This window comes from Gracilinanus agilis, chromosome 3, assembly GCF_016433145.1.
Source record: "Gracilinanus agilis isolate LMUSP501 chromosome 3, AgileGrace, whole genome shotgun sequence".
In the NCBI taxonomy this organism is placed as follows: Eukaryota; Metazoa; Chordata; class Mammalia; order Didelphimorphia; family Didelphidae; genus Gracilinanus; species Gracilinanus agilis.
In genome coordinates this window covers 556,667,114-556,687,337 of record NC_058132.1, presented here as the reverse complement: position 1 = coordinate 556,687,337, position 20,224 = coordinate 556,667,114, and the positions used below count along the sequence as shown (strand labels likewise).

The following is a 20,224-nucleotide window of genomic DNA, read 5'->3' as shown; positions in this document are numbered from 1 at the left end:
TATTTACACAATAAGAGTAAAGGAAAGGGCACTAATTAGATTTACTAAATTACTATGTGCCAGACACTGTACTATGTACTTTGCAAATATTATCTCATTTGATCCTTAGAACAAACCTGTTAGGTAGGTACTATTATTATTCTTATTTATACTTGAAGAAACTGAGGCAAAAAGATTAAGTGACTTGATCAGCATCTTATAGCTAAGATCTATCTAAGGGTGGATTTGAACCCAGGTCTTCCTGGTTCTAGTCCAGTGGGTATCATCTATCTGCCATAATTACAGTAACATTGTTATACAAATTTGAAAGTGTAAAGAAATATAATGGCAGCCATGTTGGGTCAAGAGTGATAGGCAGTTACCTGCTTAGAATGCAGAATGAACTGAGGTGGTGTGAACTTGGTATGAACCTGGCATGAGCCAGGGCAGTTGAAATATAAAAGGAACAGACCTGAACCCATCTGGGTCTCAGTTTGGAGATATTTGGGCAAGGGTGGAGAAGGGCTTAGGCATAGCTTACTCTCTCTTTACTCACAAGCCATCTGTAGCTTACAGACTGAATTCAACTGTATCCATCAATCTCAGTTCTCTGATTTATTATAAACAAGAAGATCTATGAAGAAATTCATCATCAGCAGGTTCAAGCCTTGATTTAGGGCTGTGCCACTCAGGCCTAGCCAGGCTGTCAGCCAACCAAGATCCTTAATCAATAATAATCAGTTGAAGATTCAACAACGAGCTATTCAACTTAGATTTACTTAGGAAATCTCAATTCCTACCTTCCATTTTACCCAGTTCCCCTTTCCCCTAAACTCTTCAACAATTAAACTATCTTTAAAGAAGCTGCTTGCCTGTGAATTCTTAAAGTTCTAGTGGGAGGCTTCAGTTGGCAGAGTCCTGGGACAGCCAGAAAAGGGGTTTTGCTTTCAATATTCCTTCAACCAACAGTTAAGATTAAATCCACAGTCAGAACAAGTCGATTAATTAATTAGTCTTGATAGACCAAACATCCAGATCTATAGTGTATCAAGCTAAGGAATATAGCCACCTTCAACTTTCTAGGGCTTCAGTTAGGACAAGGGTCAGCTGTGTTCCCTAATCAGCTGCTTCCTTAATTCAGGCTCTTAGCCCTGGGTTACTGTTTTGTTATTTGGGGATTGGAATAAGAAGATTCTCTTATAGTACCATCTATATTTGGGTTGACCTTTTGGGGATCACTACTTTATCTAGGTGTCCCATTAGGATCCCTTAACAATCTCCAATTCATTCCATCACAACTCCCAAGATTTACATAACAAAAGGCTTAAGAAATTTGAAGTATTGAAGGGAAATACTATGATGATGATAGTAATAATAAATAATATTTATTTATATGGCACTCTAAGGTTTTCAAAGTACTTTATATATGTTATCTTATTTGATTCTCACAACAACCCTAGGAGGTAGATGCTATTATTCCCATTTTAAAGATGAAGAAACTGAGGTGAATGGAAGATAAATAACTTGTCCAGCTAATAAGTGCCCAGCACTCTATCCACTATGACACCTAGCCTGCCTCAACATATTGTCATATCTTTGACATAAATATCCTTTTACAGTGGGGCAGCTAGGTGGCTCAGTGGATTGAGAGCCATACTTAAAGAGGGGAGATCCTGAGTTCAATTTGGCCTCAGATGCTTTCTAGTTGTGTGACCCTGGGCAAGTCACTTAACCCCCATTACATAACCCTCCCCACTCTTTTACCTTGGAGCCAATATTGATTCCTAGACAGAAGATAAGAGTTATTATTATTATTATTATTTATAGCTCACTGATAAGTGGTTACATGGAACTGTGACGGTAGTCAATGGACCCCTAAAAATGAGGGGGAACGTAGCTCGTGGAGACTCTGGTAGTAATAGGGAAAGAGACACTCCTACCCTCAAGATGCTCCTTTGGAATAGTGAGGAACAAAAAAGCCAGAACATATGCATTACCTAAAGAAGACACAAAGATGGGAATTCTCAATTGTGCGTGGAGGATGGAAGGAAAAGGAAGCAGTACTACGGAGCACTTTTAATGACAAAATAAACATGTCACTTCAAGAAGAGTTGAGGACTTGCACCATCTCTGGAAGTTAAATCTGATTGTCTAAGTTCACACTCACAGTGCCCCGGGGACAAATGAAGTGTCCTCTCTGGGAGGGAAGTTGGATGATAGAGCCATAGAGCGTTTGACATTTCCTTGGAGTGGCTTCTGGCATTAAATGAAGCAAGGAAATCCCTCAGTAAGTGTTAACTTCACCCCTCTTTTACTGGAACTAGACTTCTGGTTAATGGCTAGCAGTGCCACCTGGTGGTTAAAGATGACTCTTTTACAAATCTTTATCCTTTTTCTTTCCTTTCTTCTCTGGGTCAGACTTCTATACCCTCCAATTTCCTCATAGATGTAAGGATTCCCTCTTTTATCTGTTCATCTAAAAGGGACATTGGCATGTCCAGAAAACTGGCTATGGAAGAAATGTACACATTACAGACTCCATGTAGGTCACTGCAAAATAGTCTCTTCTCTCCCTAGTCACTGAATCACAGAATTTCAGTGGGAAGACTTTAGTAGTCTAACCCATACATGAAAAACAATCCCTGCTGCCATATATCTGGCATGTGGTCAATTGGTCTTTTCTTGAAGACCTTCCATGAGAGGGAATCCATTCTTCTCAAGACTATTGAGAGCATTTTGGGGAGTTGTAATAGGAAGTTTTTCTTTACATCAACTTGAATTTGTCTCTGTGAAACTTCCATGCTTTCCTCCTATTTTCTGCATTCTGGAATCAAGGAAGAAAAGCTTAATCTCTCTTCTGTATGACTTTTTGAATATTTTAGAATCAATTATATCCCACCAGACTTTTCTTCAGAACAAATATTGGTTCATTCAACCAATCCTCAAATGACATAAATGTGGGGTCCTTTAATATTTTGGGAATCCTTTGGACATTCTCCAGCTTAATGTCCTTCTTAAATTATAAAATGTAGTACTAAGCACATAACTCCCCAGATATGATTGAACAAGAACAAAATATAGAAGGATCATCATCTCCTTATTCATGGAAGCTATGTTTCAATTAATGAAGCCAAGGAACACATTAACTAGAAAAAAAAATCTCTTATACTGTTGACTCATTGAGTTTGCTGTTCACTAAAACTTCTTGATTTGGGGGGTGATTTTTGTGATTTTTTTCATGTTATACTTGGATATATATTATATATGTTTATGTATGTTATTATATATATATGTATTTATATATTTCAAAACAAGCACATTCAGCCCAGTTTTCTAAATCAACTAGATCCCTTTTATGGATTGCGTGACCATTCAATTATTGGTTTTACATTCCAATTATGTGTGATATACACATTTTATAAGCCTTCATCTAATCATTCAGCAGCACAAACCCCAGGAAAGATCTCTGGGGAAACTCCATTGGAAGTCTCCTTTCAAGTTGACATGGAATCAGTAAAGGCTATTTTTTGAGTCCAGATAATTAGATTCTAAATGTATCTAATTATGCTATTCTCTTGTCCACATCTCACCAATTATTTTACAAAATAGCATAGTATACTTTATTGAATGTTTTGCTAAAATCTAGGTAAACTTCATCTCTAGTATTCTTCTAATTTACCAATCTAATCCAACCAATCATCTACGAAGTGCAAGGAATGCCTTGTTAGGTGTAAGGTACTGGGGATACAAAGACAAAACAGAATAGTCCTGTCCCCAAGGGGCTTATATCCTACTGAAGGTTACAATATTGAATAGTTGTTTATATATAGCATAATATGATGAGGAGGAAAAGAACACTAATCAGAGGGATCAGGAAAGGATCCCTGTAGGCTACTTTCATAATGTTGCTAAAAAAAGTAAATAAGGTTAGTGTGACATGATGTGTTCTTGATAAAACCTTATTGGCTCTATGTAATCACTGCTTCCTTTTCAGGGCATTCACTAATGATTTCTTTAGTAATATGTTCTAGAATTTTGCCAACAATCAAAGTTAAGCTCATTTTTTCTTCCCTTTTTTTGAAAACTAGGACACCATCTGTCCTTTTCTGGCCTTATAGTATCTCTCCCATTCTCTATGGTCTTTGAAATATCCCTAAGTGGCTCAGCAACCACATTCACTAGCTCTTTCAGTACTGAAGAAGGTAATTTATCTGGGGCAGGTCACTTGAAATCATCAAGGACAATTAGGTGTTCTCTTACAATCACACTTATCTGGGGCATCAGTTCCCTACTTGTCATTTTTGTTCTGTACTTTCTAGTCAAAAGGTCATTTTCCTTGGCAAAGAATATAAAAACAAAATAAAAATTGAGCAACTTTGCCTTTTCCTTCTGGTTAAGTATCATTCCATCTACCATATGCATTCAACTCATTAAGTCATCTCATTCTTTTATTATCTTGTGAGTAGCTCTCAGAACCATGGTGAGGGTTTTCAGCTTTGTAATTATCATTCTATTTGCTAGCACTCTGGGAGCCACATTATTATACTCCTTTCTTATCTTACCAACTTCCTTCCCCTCTAGCTTTTTTCCTTTTGCTCTTTTCTTCAGATCCTAGAGTTTAAGTTCTTTAAATTTCTCAAGACCTTCCAAACTTCTCTAACATATTCACTATCTGGACATGTTCATAGTTCTAAAACCCTCCAAGTATCTGTAACAATAATTTCTTCAACTCAAATTCTTCTCGATGGTCATCTCCCATTAAAGCTAAGGACAGCTTGTCTGTCAGAAGCCATGGATTTGTATTTCTGGACCAGACCATAAAATATAGGGAAGTACTGGATTTGAAGTCAAATGACCTTGTTTCAAATTCCAACACTGTCCCTTAGGTGATGTTGGGCAAACAATTTAATATCTTTGGGGATCACTTTCCTGGGGAATTTCACTTTTATCAGCAAAAAAGAGAAATTGGAGTAGATGACCTTTGGGATCAATTGAGTCACCAGAGTTCTTAACCTCTTTGTCAAGTAACTACCTTCACACATTAAAAACATCTCTGCACTGAAGCTTCACTTTTGAGACTGATGATTCCCTCTCCAGACCATCAATTCAGGAGGACCCTAGCCATACTCTCCACTTTGGGCACAACTCTCTCCCTGGACTTTTTCTCCTGTCTTGAGTGGGCACCCTTCTCTACCTTTTCTTTAAGCCCTGCCTTCTACCATTAGAATGTAAGCTCTTTGAGGGTAGAGACTATCTTGTTAGCTGTATTTATATCCCCAGCATTTAGCATAGTGTCTGGATAAGAAGAAAAGAAATTTTTTAAGCACCTAGTATGTGCCACAAATTGTATGAAGCACTTATCAAATATTATCTTGTTGTACTGTCATCACACAACTTTGGGAGATAAGTATTAATTACCCATTATACAGCTAATGAAACTGATGCAGACATAGGTTGTGATTTGCCCACAGGGTCACATAGCTACTACCTGTGAGAGTCTATTTCTGTTTCTGTCTCTCTTTCTTTTTTTATCTTTTGTTAGTCTAAATCTATGATCTAATAATGGGTTCTTTTCAAAGCATGGAATGGTAAAAACATATTGGTCTGGATTCTTACAAATCTAATCAAGAGGATTATAACCTGATTAGACAACCTTGATTAGATTTGCAAATTAGAAAGAGGGGAAAAAACATGGCCTATATATTTGATGAGTCTGGCACCACAGAGAGTATTAGATATTGTTAGTTCCTGGGAAGCAATGCTTAAGAAGAGAGCCAGCAACAACAATAGCTCACATTTACATGTTTTTAAGGTTTACAAAGAGCTTTCCTCACAACCATTCTAAAAGTATTTTTATCCCATTTTATAAATGAGGAAGCTCACAGAGAGATGAAGTATTTGGCCTGTGATCACACAGATAAGAAGCATTTTAGGCTTCTTGACTCCAGAATAAGTCCTTCACTATATCCTATTGCTCTTAAATAAAACCCATGGCCTCAGATACCTATGTACAGATACATAATAGGGGCATTAGGCAAGCTGAAATAGAGATTCTAATGTAAGGAAGCAACTTTGACTTCCTAGGTATGGCAGACTTGATGGGATGTTGGGATTCATGACTAGAATTTGACTCTGGAAGGGTATCATCGTACTGAAAAGGAATAGAATAAATTAGAAGGGAGAAAATTCAGTAGTGCCATGTATTACTAACATAAACTCATGACAGTGGTGATTGTTGGAGTGGCTATGAGAAGGTAGGGCCACTTTTGCATTGTTGGTGGAACTGTGTATTATTCCAACCATTTTAGAAAACATTTTGGGACTATACTCCATAAGTAACCTATATTCTTTGACCCAGTGATAAATTATTACTAAGCATATATATACTCCCAGAGAAGTCAAACACAGAGGAAAGGAGACTTATCTACAAAATTACTTACAGCAACAATTTTTGTTACAGCAAAGAGTTGGAAATAAGTGTCTGTCAATTGAGGAATGGCTGAACCAATTATGGTGTATGAATATAATTGAATATGATTGCACTGTAAGAGAAGGATGAAAGGGGCAGATTCAGAAAAAGCTAGAACATATGAATTACTGCAGTCAAATAAGTGGAACAAGGAGAAAATCAGTCTGATGACTACATTATAAAGAAAAACAGCATTGAAAGACCTTAAGAACTCTGATCAAGGCAATGAACAATTACTACTCCAGAGGACTGGTGATGAAACGTTTCCCACCTCTAGACAGAGAGGTGATACATTAGAGGTGAAGGATAAGATATACATCTTCAGATATAGTTAATTTGGGTATTATTTGGTTTGCTTAAGCTTTATCAAGGGAGGATTTTTTTACAAGGGAGGATTTAAAATTTTTGGTGGTAGGAGGATTGGGGAGTAGAGGGAGGTAACGATAGTGATATTGGAAAAAAAGAACATTGATGAAGCATTTAAAAAGTGCAAAGAACAGGTGATTCGTCAGGAAACATAGTTGAGGCATAGTTTTGGAACTGATGTGACTAGAAAATACAAGCTCTATAAATTGGATATTCACAGTTTTCTATACAATCATTTTTTCCTTTTCTTTTTCGCATGTGCGATTGTACATGTTTGCTGCTTTTGTCAAATTTGAAATAAAAAAATTTAAATAAAAAAAACTTTTGAAGGATTTTAGATCTCTAATCTTAGTGAGTAGTTATGGCTTCCAAAGACTAATGATGAAGTATTCTTCTCACTTCTTGGCAGAGAGGTGACAGAGTAAAGGTGTAAAATGAGACACACTTTTAGAAGAGACTGAGCTGATTTGTTTGTTAACACTTATTACAAGGGAGAGATTCTTTTTAGGGAAGGGGTTTATAGAAAGCATGTATGCTTTCTATATCAGACCTATATCAGTATTGACTCATACCGCAAAAAAAGAAATGTATGAGTAAGTCATTAAAATATGTAGAAGAAAAAAAGATATGAACAGTGTACTACTATGTTAAATTATACAGACATATATATCTGTTTTAAAATTAAGTTTCATCTACAATCCTTTTTTTTGCTCTTTGAATATTATGAATGACATTCATGGGTGATTAATTTGATAATAAAAAAGGTGAAAAAATGTGAAAAAATTCAGGTGTCCAAGGACAAAAGAAGTGCTATTGTCATATGATAATTGGTGGAACTGATCTAGCACTTTTAAGTTTTGCAAAGTGTTTTATATGTCATTTAATTTGTATGCACAAAAGATCTCTTGGATTGAAGGATAAATTAGATGGGGAGTTTGGAAAATATATCATACATTTAGTATGGAAGCATTGTATTATAGTGATGAGAAACTTTAATTATCTGGAAACATCTTGGAGCTTTCTCTTTGCCAGGTAATAAATTTATGACTGGCCAAAATATAATTCCATCTTTTTTAAAAGACAAAACGTCAAGAAGAATGACTATTCTGGACCTAATTCTGACCAGGAAGGAAGAACTGGATGCTGGTATAGAAATGATAGGAATCCTTGAGGGAAGTAACTATCTTAGAATCTGGAATTTAGAAACTCAAGGCTGACCTACATGCTAGATTGCTGGGAGTGGAGGGACAGATTTTAAAGAGTTCAGGGAAAGGATGTCCTAAAATCCTGTAGAAAGAAAATTTTGAAGACCTAAATAAGATAGTCTGAACTAGGATGTTTGGCCTACAGAAGAAAAGACTTAGTAGAGATAAGAGACAAACGCTCTCTTGGGCATCTGAAGGGTTTTCTTGGGAAAGTGAGGTTCAATTTATTCAGTTTGGGCTCAGGGAGCAGAAAGTAGTTTGAGTAAAGTATGGAAGCTGCAAAAAAGAAAATTCAGCCCTGAAGTAAGGAAAAACTTCCTAACAATTAGAACAATCCAAAAGTCAAATGGACTTTTGTAAAGCGATCTTCAAGCAGAAGCTGGACAAGCACTTGTGGGTTTTTATCAGGGATTCCTGGTTGTAGCCTCTCTGGTCCCTTCCAGCCCTTAGATTCTGGGAAATCAAATTCTTCAAAATATATCAACTATATAACCACTACATGAGGAAACATGTCTAGGCATCAGACCATAAAAAAATTTAGGTATTTTGTGAGTGCAAGTGCGGTATGAGTCAATACTGATATAGGTCAAAACATCTAATGCTCGGGCAGCTAAGTGGCTCAGTGGAGTATGCCAGGCCCAGAGACAGGAGGTCCTGGGTTCAAATCTGCCCTTAGACACTACCTCCCTGTGTGACCCTGGGCAAGTCAATAACCCCAATTGCCTAGACTTTAACACTCTTCTGCCTTGGAATCAATTCACAATATTGGTTCTAAATTGGAAATTAAGAGTTTAAAAAAATTACGTAAGGCTCAGTTGAAGGAACTAAAGATGAGTTGACTGAAAAGGGGTGGCTTGGTGGGGTGGGGTGGGATGTTAAATGTCTTCAGTAATGCAAAGAGCTATCATATGAAGTACTAGCAAGTGGAAGACACAAGGGGACAAAATTTGGTTCAATATAAAACTACTAACAATTATATCTGTCCCAAAATAAGTAGTCTTCTTTATAAAGGATAATCTTAGAATGAATTCTCTGTTGTAATCTTTTAAGTAAAATTTAGATGACCTCCTGTTAAGGATATCTTGGTTTAAAAAAAGAGGGCAAATTTCTTGCAGTAAGAACTATACATATACTACTATGTTTTCTTGCTGACAAGGAGAGCAGTTTTTTTTTTCTTCAGGCAAATAAAACAAACTAGAGAGGATTCTTCAATTGTGTGAACCACTGAATGAGATAAACTTTATAACTTCCAGTTCTCAAAATTCTATACGTTTCTAGCTTCATTTCTCATTTATTTTCTTCTATGTCCCTTATATGCATGACTCACTATTACCTGAATGTACTTTTTATTTTCTGACCTTCATGATGTTAACTCTGCCTCTGGCAGAACACATACCTTTTTCCCCCTGCTTCAAACCCTTACCTTCTGTCTTAGAATCAAAACTGAGGGTAAAAGATTATAGTAAACTTGTATTTTATGGAAGGATAGAGCCTGGCTATTGGGATAAACAAAATCACTATTTGGTAAAAAATGCTGGGACAACTGGAAAGTAGTTTGGCAGAAACTAAGTAAAGACCAATATTTTACACCAGTGATGGGCAAACTACAGCCAGCTGACCAGATGTGGCCCCCTGAAATGTTCGATCCAGCCACACGACATTATTCCTAATCTGATGAAAACAATGAGTAGGATACAATACAATGAACCTTTGAAAGAGTTGCCTTAGAAACAGACTGACAGATGAGCATTTCCTTTCCTTTGGTCCCCTCTTTAAAAAGTTTGCCCATCACTGTTTTACACCATTCACTAAGATAAGATCAAAATGGATACATGATTTAGACATAAAAGGTGATATAAACAAATTAGAAGAACAGGGAACATATTACTCATCACATTTATGGATTGGATAGGAATTAATGAATAAACAAGAGATGGAGAGCAGTATGAGATGTAAAATGGACAATTCTGAGTACATAAAATTGAAGACTTTTTGTATAAATTAACAAATGTTGCTAAGATTAGAAGGAAAGTAGAAAATTGGGGGGAAATTTTTTCATAAACAATAGAGAACTTTGTCAAATTTGTGGGAATAAGAGCCCTCCCCTAATTGATTAGTGGGCAAAAGATATGAAGACAGTTTTTTGGCTGAAGGAATCAAAACCATATATATTGAGATATATGAAAAAAATGTTCTAAATCACTATTGATTCTAGGCAAATGCAAACCAAAACAGTTCTGAGATATCATCTCACATCCATCAAGTTAGCTAAAATGACAAATATTGCAGGGGATGTGGGAAAGTGGGGACACTAATACACTGTTGGTGGAGCTATGAACTGATCTAGCCATTTTGGAAAGCAATTTGAAATTACACTCAGAGAGAAGTAAAACTATATATACCATTAGACCCAGAAGTTCTATTGCTGGGTGGTTTTCTAGGGAAAAAGGGAAAGAACCTATAGGTTTTAAAATAATTCTAGCAACTTTCTTTGTGGTGGCAAAGAAATGGAAATTGATGGGATATCTGTCAGCTAGGAAATGGCTTAACAAATTATTGAATATGATTCTGATGGAATACTACTGTGCCATAAGAAATGTTGAGCAGATTCACTTTTTAAAAAACTTGGAAAGAACATGAGAGAATGAAGAGTGAAATGAGTAGAACCAAGAGAACAATATATACAGCTACAGATTTAATATGTGAAGAATAACTTGTGAATGTTCACCTCCACAGAGAACTGAGAAGTGGAAACATGGTGTGGGGAAGTAGGGAGGGACTAAAAAAATTATCATGTAATCTGGAAAAAAATATAAAAAAAAATAAAATTTGAAAGAAAAAATAAATCTTTTGGGGAAAAAGAATTGATATCAGCTCTAAGGCAGAAGAGCTGTAAAGGCTAGGCAGTTGGGGTTAAGTGACTTTTTCAGGGTCACGCAGGAACTATCTGAGGCCAGAATTGCCCCGATTCCAGGCCTGGCGCTCTATCCACTGTGTTACCTAGCTGCTCTTAATGTACTTTTTTTATGTAGGTTGGGGTGGTCCTTTAAGGGAAAGGAAGAGTGTTACTTGACTTTCTTGCTACTTGAGAAGGGTGAAATGGAAGATTTAGCTGGAAATTGGAGATTGGAGGTCAGGTTTTTTTTTTTAACCATAGCTTGGGGCTTTCTAAATTGGTACGGCCAGTTGCCAGGAGAAATGTGTAGGGAGAAACCATTTTTATATGAATTATCTTTTGAACCTTGAGAATTTATTTTATCCTTTGCCACTGGTAAAGTTATTATTGAATTTAAAATTTTCAAGAGTTCCTTATTATATCTAATCCTAAGCCTGGCCCAGAATACAGCCTGAAATAAGCCTATCCTGGCATTACCACTCCATTTTTCAAGATTATGAGGAAATGCTACCACCTCCATGAAAATGTTCTTGGTCTGGCTCGACATGACCCTTCTGCTGCTCTGAACTTCTCTAATCTGTTATTTGTACTTGTCTGATGCCACTTCTCCTAAATTGTCTGGTGCGTGTATTTATTGTTTCTCACTTATAGGCTTTAACCAGAGATTTAATTGGTTAGGAACTTCCCCTGTGAAAATCACTCTCTCCAGGCAGATTCAAAGTCTTAGAGAACTGCCGGGGGACACTTTGGAACTGCTAAGTAGCACAGAATTAGTTCCTCTAAGAGTGTTCTATTGTTCTACAACACTCCCTCTACTTAACACGAGATTCTCAATAAATATTTGATTGGCAATTTGATTTAGACAATGATAAAATAGGACAAAAGCAGATGATGGATATAATCGTTATTGATTTCTGGAGCAGCAAGTCCTAAACAATTCCTTCCAGGGCATTAGCTATAAGGAATAATTACCTAAAATCACTGTGAGGTCTGATTTAAAACTGGAAGTTCACTAAGTTGCTGGTTAGTAACATTACAAAACGATGGAGCTTGAAGAGATTTCAGAAAGGTCTTCGACTCAGCGAGGGTGGCTACGGAGTCACAGAGGTGCTTTTTTTCCTTCCAGTTTTCTGCTCTTTTCTACTACATCCGCTGCCTCGAAGGGAGCTTTGTATCTGCTTCCTGATAACCGTTTCTAGCCTTCTATACCCACAGAAACACACAGCATCAAATCCTTGACTCTTACAATGCTTCTCTTGTTTTACGTTTATACAAATTATTATTTTTAAACTAGAGGCATCTTGGTATTAAGGATAGAGTACTGCCCTGAGAGCCAGGAAGTCCTGTCAAAGTCCTGCCTTTGACTCCCAAGAGCTGGGGCCATCGGGGAGTCATTGATCCTTCCATGCCTCAAGTTCTGATGCTAAAAGATGCTGCAGAGAAAGTGTATGTTCGGAGAAATTCCTCCTGGTTAGTTCCTAAAGTTACTACTGTGAAATTTTAAGGTCCCTTATTTATAACAATGAGCTAAAAACAGCCTGCGTGAAGAATGCAGAGATTTTTACTTAAAATGAAAGGTGTTGTGCACCCACCTCTCAAGAAAGGAATACTTTAAGGATGTTAAGAACTGCTGGGAATGTTTTGTTCACCGTCCATTTTGTTTCTCAAACATAGCCTTTCACACTTGTTAGACTTTATCACTGTATAAAAATGTACAGTGGCTTTATTGACATGTACATTCCATTATGTTTACAGCTGCAAGATATGAGGCACACTCAGTATTGCACTTCATTAAAATTTCAGGCTCAAACATAACCTAGAAGTTTAAATGAAATTGCTTTTGTAATTTAGTAATTCTTATACAGGACAAACATTGATATCTTTATATACAGTGTAATGCTTACATTAATATGCCTTCTGAACACAATTTTTATAACAGTCTAGGAAATAAGCCAGAATATTCCTCTTTTTACCCCCTTTCGTGATGCAGTTACAATTGTACAGGTTTACAAAAAGTCAGTATACAATAACCAATGATTTTTCTTTAAAATTTTCTTTGCCTGAAAGTCAGCACTTGTATTCCTTGGGTGTGGTGATCCTTTTATATCAATTATCTATAAATGTCCAATGCTTCATAGCTGATGACTGTAATGGCCACATGCAAACATCTCACCAGGTAGATGTCTTGGTTCAAAAAAAAAAAAAAGAAAAGAAAAAAGGCGAATTTTTTTCACAGCAAGAATTATGTACATGGTATTTGGCATCCTTCTTGCACTGTAAATGTTTTTTTTTGTTTTTTTTGTTTTTTTATTTTAAAATGGTCCCATCCTCATCCTGAGAAGTGTATAGAGTCCACTGGATTCTCTTCCTCACAAGGGCAGCTGTATTTTTTTGGGGGGGTAAATAAAATTAGATGGTCTAAAATGTGTGAGCATTTCTACAAACCCCACAACCCAAAGCAAATTCTTCTCCAGTAAGTGGATGGACGACATGCAGTGGACATTCTGTTCCTTCTAGTTGTTTGCCTTTGGGACCTATGAAGTTATAAGGAGACAAAGAAAGATTACTCTAATGCAAATTTAGGAATATTGTTATTCAAGAATAGCTATGATTCAATTAAAATATGATCGCATATGATAGAGAGAGAATACAAAAAGAGCCAAGTCTCAAGGAACTTATAATCTAGTTGGGAAGACAACATGCAGACAAAGACATACAAAGCAAGCTATATCAAGAATGAATAGGAAGTAATTATGAGGGAAAACACTGGAATTAAGAGGAGGGATAGAACGGCTTCCTGTAGACAGTGGGATTTTAGCTGGGATTTGAAGGAAATCAGGGAGTTCAGTAGTCAGAGGAGAGAGAGAATGTTTCAGTCTTGGGGGACAGCCAGAGCCACAAAATGGAATGCGTAATTTGTGGAACTGCCAGGAAAGCCAGTGTCACAGGATCAAAAAGTTCACGAATACTTCTATTTGTTTTTGAATTGCATAGAAGTGATATGATATATAAGGCCATGACTGGTTTCCTCGTGGCAGAAAATAATTTTGGCTAAAAAATACAGAATTTTGACTATTTTCTTTTAAAAGGCAAAAACAATGAAACAATGTATTGATTCAATGTCCATTCACTAATGATATTGGCCTTTTTTTACCTTAGCCCTAGAGAAAGCTAAAAGTGGCAAAAAAGGGAAGAATCATGATTAATATTGTTTGAAAAGAACAAACACTGATTTTTATTTCAGCAATCATAAACTCTCTGAAAAATATAAACAATTCATTAATTTGAATTATTGTTAAAAAAGAAATGAATCTTTAGTGATTTGAGTATGGATTGAACTAAACTCACTAAAAACCCAAATTCTGCCTAATTATAGAGTAGTCTTTTGTCTTTGTTTATAAACTTGTTTCCTTGTAATAATTCAGAGTTTAAAACTGATGATGAATAGGCTGTCCTCTAAAAATGGAACCAAAATAATTTTGTGACAGAATTCAGCTTATTAGTTAGCTAATCAGCTAACTGAGCTTCAGTTGACAAACATGAGGAAGAAACTTTATAAAACACACATTTTCTCTTTGGCAATGTTAATGAAAAAGGTACCAACAATAGCAAGTTGTTCTGCCATTACACTGAGGTAAATAGAGGTCAAGATAAAAGGGAGAGATGACACTTCTTTTTTATCTTTATCTTCTTACTTAGAAGGATTTTTTTAAAGCCTTTATATTTCCTGTTTTAGAATGGATATCAGTCTTGGTTCCAAGAGAAAAGTGTAGGAAGGGCCAGGCAGCTGGGGTTAAATGACTTTGCCCAGGGTCATAATGTTGGGAAATGTCTGAGGTCAGTTTGAGCTCTTGACTCCAGGCTTGTCCCTCAGGCCAGGTCCCTGCCCCAGAAGAAGGGAAATGCAAAGGGAAATAAAGGACTAGCAGAAAGTCCTAGGTAAGGACTATTAACCAAAATCTAGGGGCAAGCATCTAAGTAGATCCTTGATACCTCTAGGGAGCAGGGGAAGTAGCTGAAGCTCTTTCAGCAGAGAACCATGAATACTCGCTTTTTTGTAATGATCTGTTGAAGTCTCATGTGGCTGTAGGAGTATTCCTTATTTATTTCAATCTTAAATATATGTATAGTACAGAGGATTTTGAGAATGAAGGAAGGGGAAAAAAGATTTCTAACAGGGATGGGAGTTTGTCAAAGGTTTAGTTAGAAAGTTAACTTCTGTGGTTTTGATAATAGGTCTTTTTAATGGATTGAGGGGAAATTGCATTTAGTAAGAACTACTTATAAGATACAAAGATGTATTTTCCCAACAGAAATACAGTAAAGATGTATTTTGTCAGCATGTAAACTATGACTCAGTAGAATAAGTCTTGTAGAATTGTTTGAGGTACAATGGAAATATCTACTTACCTCAGAGTCAGAGTCAGTGTCAGTATGCGTCAGAGTCAGATGTAAACCCAAATTTTCCTGGCTCTTGGTCAGTCATGATGTCTCTCTACCCTCTTCTTCCTCACCCCACCTCCCCACCAATAAAGAGTTAATTTTTTTTAATGATGGTATTTGATTCTCAGAGTTCTTGAGATTAGATTCATTAGAAGGGCACTGATTTAAGTTCACTCATAATAGAGAGTTCCATCTTTGACAATCCCCAAATGAAAGTCAGTGGTCTTAAAAAAGGAAAAAGGGCAGAAAAAGAAAGATGGCTATATGATAGAAAGGACAGAGGATGTAACAATAAATGAAGACGTTGTAGCTATTAAAAATAGAATGTGGGTAATGTTGACTTGGTAGCAAATTGTTATGGGTATGGTGCTTCTGGGTTGGGCCTGATAGAGAGATGGTCTGAGTTCCTCAGGTGGTACAAGGACTTAAGCTAAGTAAGAATGGGAAGCCTAAGTGAACATCAAGGTTGAGACTGAACACAAGGCCCCCCAGATATTTGTAGCTCAGGCTGAGCACCAGTTCCCACCTACAGCGCCCAGAACTAAGTGATCCAATGAGAAGCTGTGAATAGAATCACACAGCTTCTCTGGTTGTTTGTTCTGGGGTTGAATTGATAGACAGATGTTGGGGTTGATTGGATAGATGTTGTTGATGAATGGATAATGCACTTGACTGTGACCTAGCTAAAGTATTCCCTTCCTCTAGATGCTAGAATATTTACACTGATCTTTAGGATAAAATCAGCCTTCATTTAAATGAGCTTTAAGAATTTAATCATAATAACTCAGGGGAAGGAGCAAGGTTGAGGAGTGAGGTGTCTATGCTAGACTATGGAAGACAGAGATGGATGATCAATTGATAATCGAGTTGTGATAGTTGGCTGGAGAGATGCCTCTCCCTCTCTGACTGAGCCTGAGGGTTGATGATTAATCAGGTAATTGGTATCTATCTCACAGCTCTATTCAGTAGTTGGTAATGTGGTAATCAATTAAGCAGGATACTAACTATAGCAGGTTGCTTGGTCTACCCACCCAGTCACCCGGGATCCCTATCTCACAACTGAGAGAGTATTTGCCTCATCTCATGCCTTTTTATAGTGTTGGCAGCAACTGTCCCTTGCCCCTTGGCTCATGACATCTGGGTAAGGTTCTGAATTCCAAACTGTTGGTTGTCACTCAACTTGCTCTCCATTTTCTTATCAGAAAATGATATTACAAAATGTACATTTTCTTGGGGTGATTTAAGATATAGTTATCTTTTACTCTGTGCAAGTCCATTATGTCAGGGTAGACCTTGAATGTGGATAAATTTCTGGACCAATGTGTAGTTGGAGAAACGATGGATCTATTCTTTGACTTGTTTGATGAAATTTTAGATTTTCTGTTGGTTGCAAAGATTGGGACTCCCTCTGCAGTCACCTACACTTGTTACTAGTGGCAGGGATTTTGCCCTTTCAGGTATCCCCTCTACCACTGTGGGGTTACCTCTCCTTTTTGAGTGTGGGGCTTTACCTGGATTCCAGTCATGAAAAACTAAGTTAGAAAATGTGTGAGGCTGGCAGGTACCATTGTGTTGAGAATGCCATGTTCCAAACCTCAAACCATTTTCTTTTACTGCTTACTGCCTCATGGAGGGGAGACTATAAATCTTTATCTGTCAATGAATCAACCAGTCAGTAAGTGTCTATTAATTCACACATACTATGCTAGGCACCAGGGGTACAAAAATAAAAGTGAGAGTCTGCCCTTCAAGAAGCTTACATTAATAACATATTCAATTGTGTAAACATAGGCAGTTTAAGATATTTATAAGAAATTCTAAAGTGGCTTAATTGGTGAAAAAGTAGCTGATTTCTATTCCAAACAGAATCAGGTAGCAATGTTAGCTTGTTATATATATACTGTGTTCTACTCTATTACTCTAATTTTTTCTGCTTTCTTTTTGGCGGGGGTGTTTCTGGGGGAACTGGATGATAGACTTGTGATTCTGTGAACTGGTGAAGAAACTTTCTCCATCAATGAAGATGGGGAACTGCTCTTCACCTTATATAATCTTAGAGAACTGAAGTTCAGGAACTTCCCCAGGGTTACAAAGATGTTGTATGTCAGAAACAGCACTTAACTCAGATTTTCCTTTTGAGGGTAGCCTTAGCTATTTTTATATAACAGATACAAAATGTGACTAAGATGACATGACACACTTTATCCTTCTGATAAAATCTTGATAAAAAAGGCCTACCCTAATAAAATGTTAGAAATAAAGACCTTACAGTTCCTAGTTAAAAATGAAACTGAAATTGCATCTGAAAACAATCCTAGATATCAAATAAAAATATTTTCATCAGAATCTACTGTAATCTTGTTATATGACTCTTTGGGAATCAAGTGGCAAACTACTTCACATGGTTTTCCAGGCAATTTGGAAAAATGTAGATTTTATCTGTGTTTGACAAAAAAAACTTTGATGAAGGCTCACCTGCCGGGCAGTGTGGAAGTTCCTCTTTGGGGATGCTTGTCATTCTTTGAAAATCATCATGACATGCATTACAAAAATGTGTTGTTCCAAAACAGAAAAATACAGCCACAGAGCAACAGTAGCGGCACTTGTACTCCAAGAAGTCTGTACCATGTTTGGGACACATCTGTAGGAAAAGAGGGCAAAATGAACATTAAAGTACAATTATCTGAGACTTAAGATCTTCACCTTCAAACAATCCAGATACCTCAAAATGTCTCCACATTTCACCTATTTCTTCACTTCTGCCTCAAAGGAAGAAGTGGCCCTTCCAATCAAATCCAGCCTCTTCATTTTGCTCTTGGCCATATCTACTCCAGTAAATCTCAGTAACTTGCTCCTTTCCTCCACTTTTTTTTTTAGTCATTAAATATTTATCAAGCACCTGCCACATGCCAGGGTGTAATGGGGATAATTTGAGGAAAGGTGTTTGGGATAAGGGAAATTGAAATGAGGATGTTGGAGACTTGCTAAGTGGGTAATCTCGGTTACAGATAGGCTGGGATTAAAGGAGATTCAGGGTATAATAGGACTGAAATCAGGAGTATAACACAGAAGGAAAACAGATCTTCAGGGAGAAGAGAAATTAAACTAAACAGACAAACACAGCAGGCTTACAGACTGGGACTTAGACTCAAACACAAACTGAGGGAAATAGACTAGACTGAAATTAACAAACAGGCTTTAGTTAATTTCACAGGAAGGGACTTGTTTTGAAGTAACACCTTCCTTCAAGATGGATGCCCCAGCTACCCTCTGAGCCCAGAGTATGTTGTCTCTTTCCCTCTTCTTCCCTCTTGATAACTAACAGACAAATTACACTAATAGGGTTGTTGAAACACAAAAGGGTTTATTTTGTTTGAAAGATGTTTGTTAGGAAGGTGGATAAAAGGAAAGCCCTATCAGTTGTCTCAGGAACCTCAGATGGGGGAAGGGAAGTAAAGATGGAGTCTGAGTAAGAACCTGCCTTTAAACTCACTTTACAAAATGCTATGGCTATCTAAAGGGAATAAATGATGACTGACTAACTATAACTAATGCTGTCAATTAAGTAACTCTTCACAGATTTAACTCCTCTCTAATTACTCTCCTTATTAACTCCACAGACATATAAGGTAAGGGAGGGAAGGCAGGAATGGTAATGGGAAGGAAGATATAAAGGGTTTATCTAAAATAATAATTTCTTAAGTAAATATATCAAAGCTAGGCTAAATTTCAATATTAAAGCTAGGTAATCAAGCAGCTCAGCTCATTCACAACCTCCCTCCATGGAAGATCCAGCCAACTGCCTTTTTCCCCAAGATTCCAAACCCCTAACAGCTTTTGGAACTCAGCCAAAGCTAGAAGAAACTATATCACCCCAATTCTGTATACTACAAGGGTTATACTAAGGGCTGAGGATACAAATATAAAAAGGAAAGAATTCCTGCCCTCAAAAAGTTTCTAACTCTTTTTTAAAAAACTAATTTTTTTCAAATATCAGCATTCTTTCCCTTCCATTTCTGTCTTACCTTAAACCACTGAGAAAGTAAAAACAAGAAGAAAACCTCAGATCCCAGTTACAAACATAAATGATCAAGTAAATAAAGCTTCTCATTAGCCAGGTCTATAATTTTTTTTTTTTAATTTCCACTCTGAGTTCATCACTTACCTCTCTGTCAGGAGGTAAGCAACATAAATCTTGAGGAATTATGGTTGTTTATTATGTTGCAGAATTCCAAAGATATGTTTTATTGTGTGTGTTTGTTTTAATCAGCTAATATCTGCCTTCTAACCTTTCCACTCCCCAAACCCACTGCCTTTATTGCTGCTTATTTGGTCTTTTATGCAGGGAATGTGTGCATTTTGGCTGGTAAAAGTACCAAACATGATACAACAATTAATTGAAATCTACGACTATTATAAATGGTTTGCATTCACTTTAGCTGAATGCATATGCTTCATTCCAACAGCAGTGGTAATTGTTCTGGCTCTATGGCATTTTTTGGCAATTTTAAAAGCGGTCCTGACTCATCTGTTTAACTATTATAAGGCATTTGATTCAAAACAAGAAAATGATAACAAGGAACTAGTTGAGAACATAAAACTACTGTTCCAAGTGTTGAGACAATTACGTGAAGGGAATGAACTCGATAAGCATACCATCTTACAACTTGAAATCGTAGAATCAAAATTTTTTGGGAAAAAGGAAACAGAGAAAGATCAACCAATACAGAATGCAGTGGTCTTTGTCCTACCAATAGTAGACAGGACTATTGTGCAACCTGGAGAGGGGGTGGTGCATGTCAAAACATACAAGGCATTCACTCCTAGTGATATTGAGGTTTTAAAACACCGTTTTCCCAGATTCTA

The 20,224-nt window shown here is 36.8% G+C and overlaps 1 protein-coding gene across 1 annotated transcript in view; it reads right to left on the bottom strand.

Annotated features, from left to right (window-relative positions):
* Window positions 1-12,602: 12,602 nt before the first annotated feature.
* MYCBP2 (MYC binding protein 2) overlaps window positions 12,603-20,224 on the bottom strand; it is a 344,646-nt gene continuing 337,024 nt past the window's right edge. The window contains exons 82-83 of the mRNA XM_044670580.1: window positions 17,834-17,999; window positions 12,603-13,449 (exon numbers count right to left, since the gene is read on the bottom strand). Coding sequence (XP_044526515.1) covers window positions 13,334-13,449; window positions 17,834-17,999 — 282 coding nt within the window. The 3' untranslated portion in view covers window positions 12,603-13,333. The remainder of the gene's footprint in view (window positions 13,450-17,833; window positions 18,000-20,224) is intronic.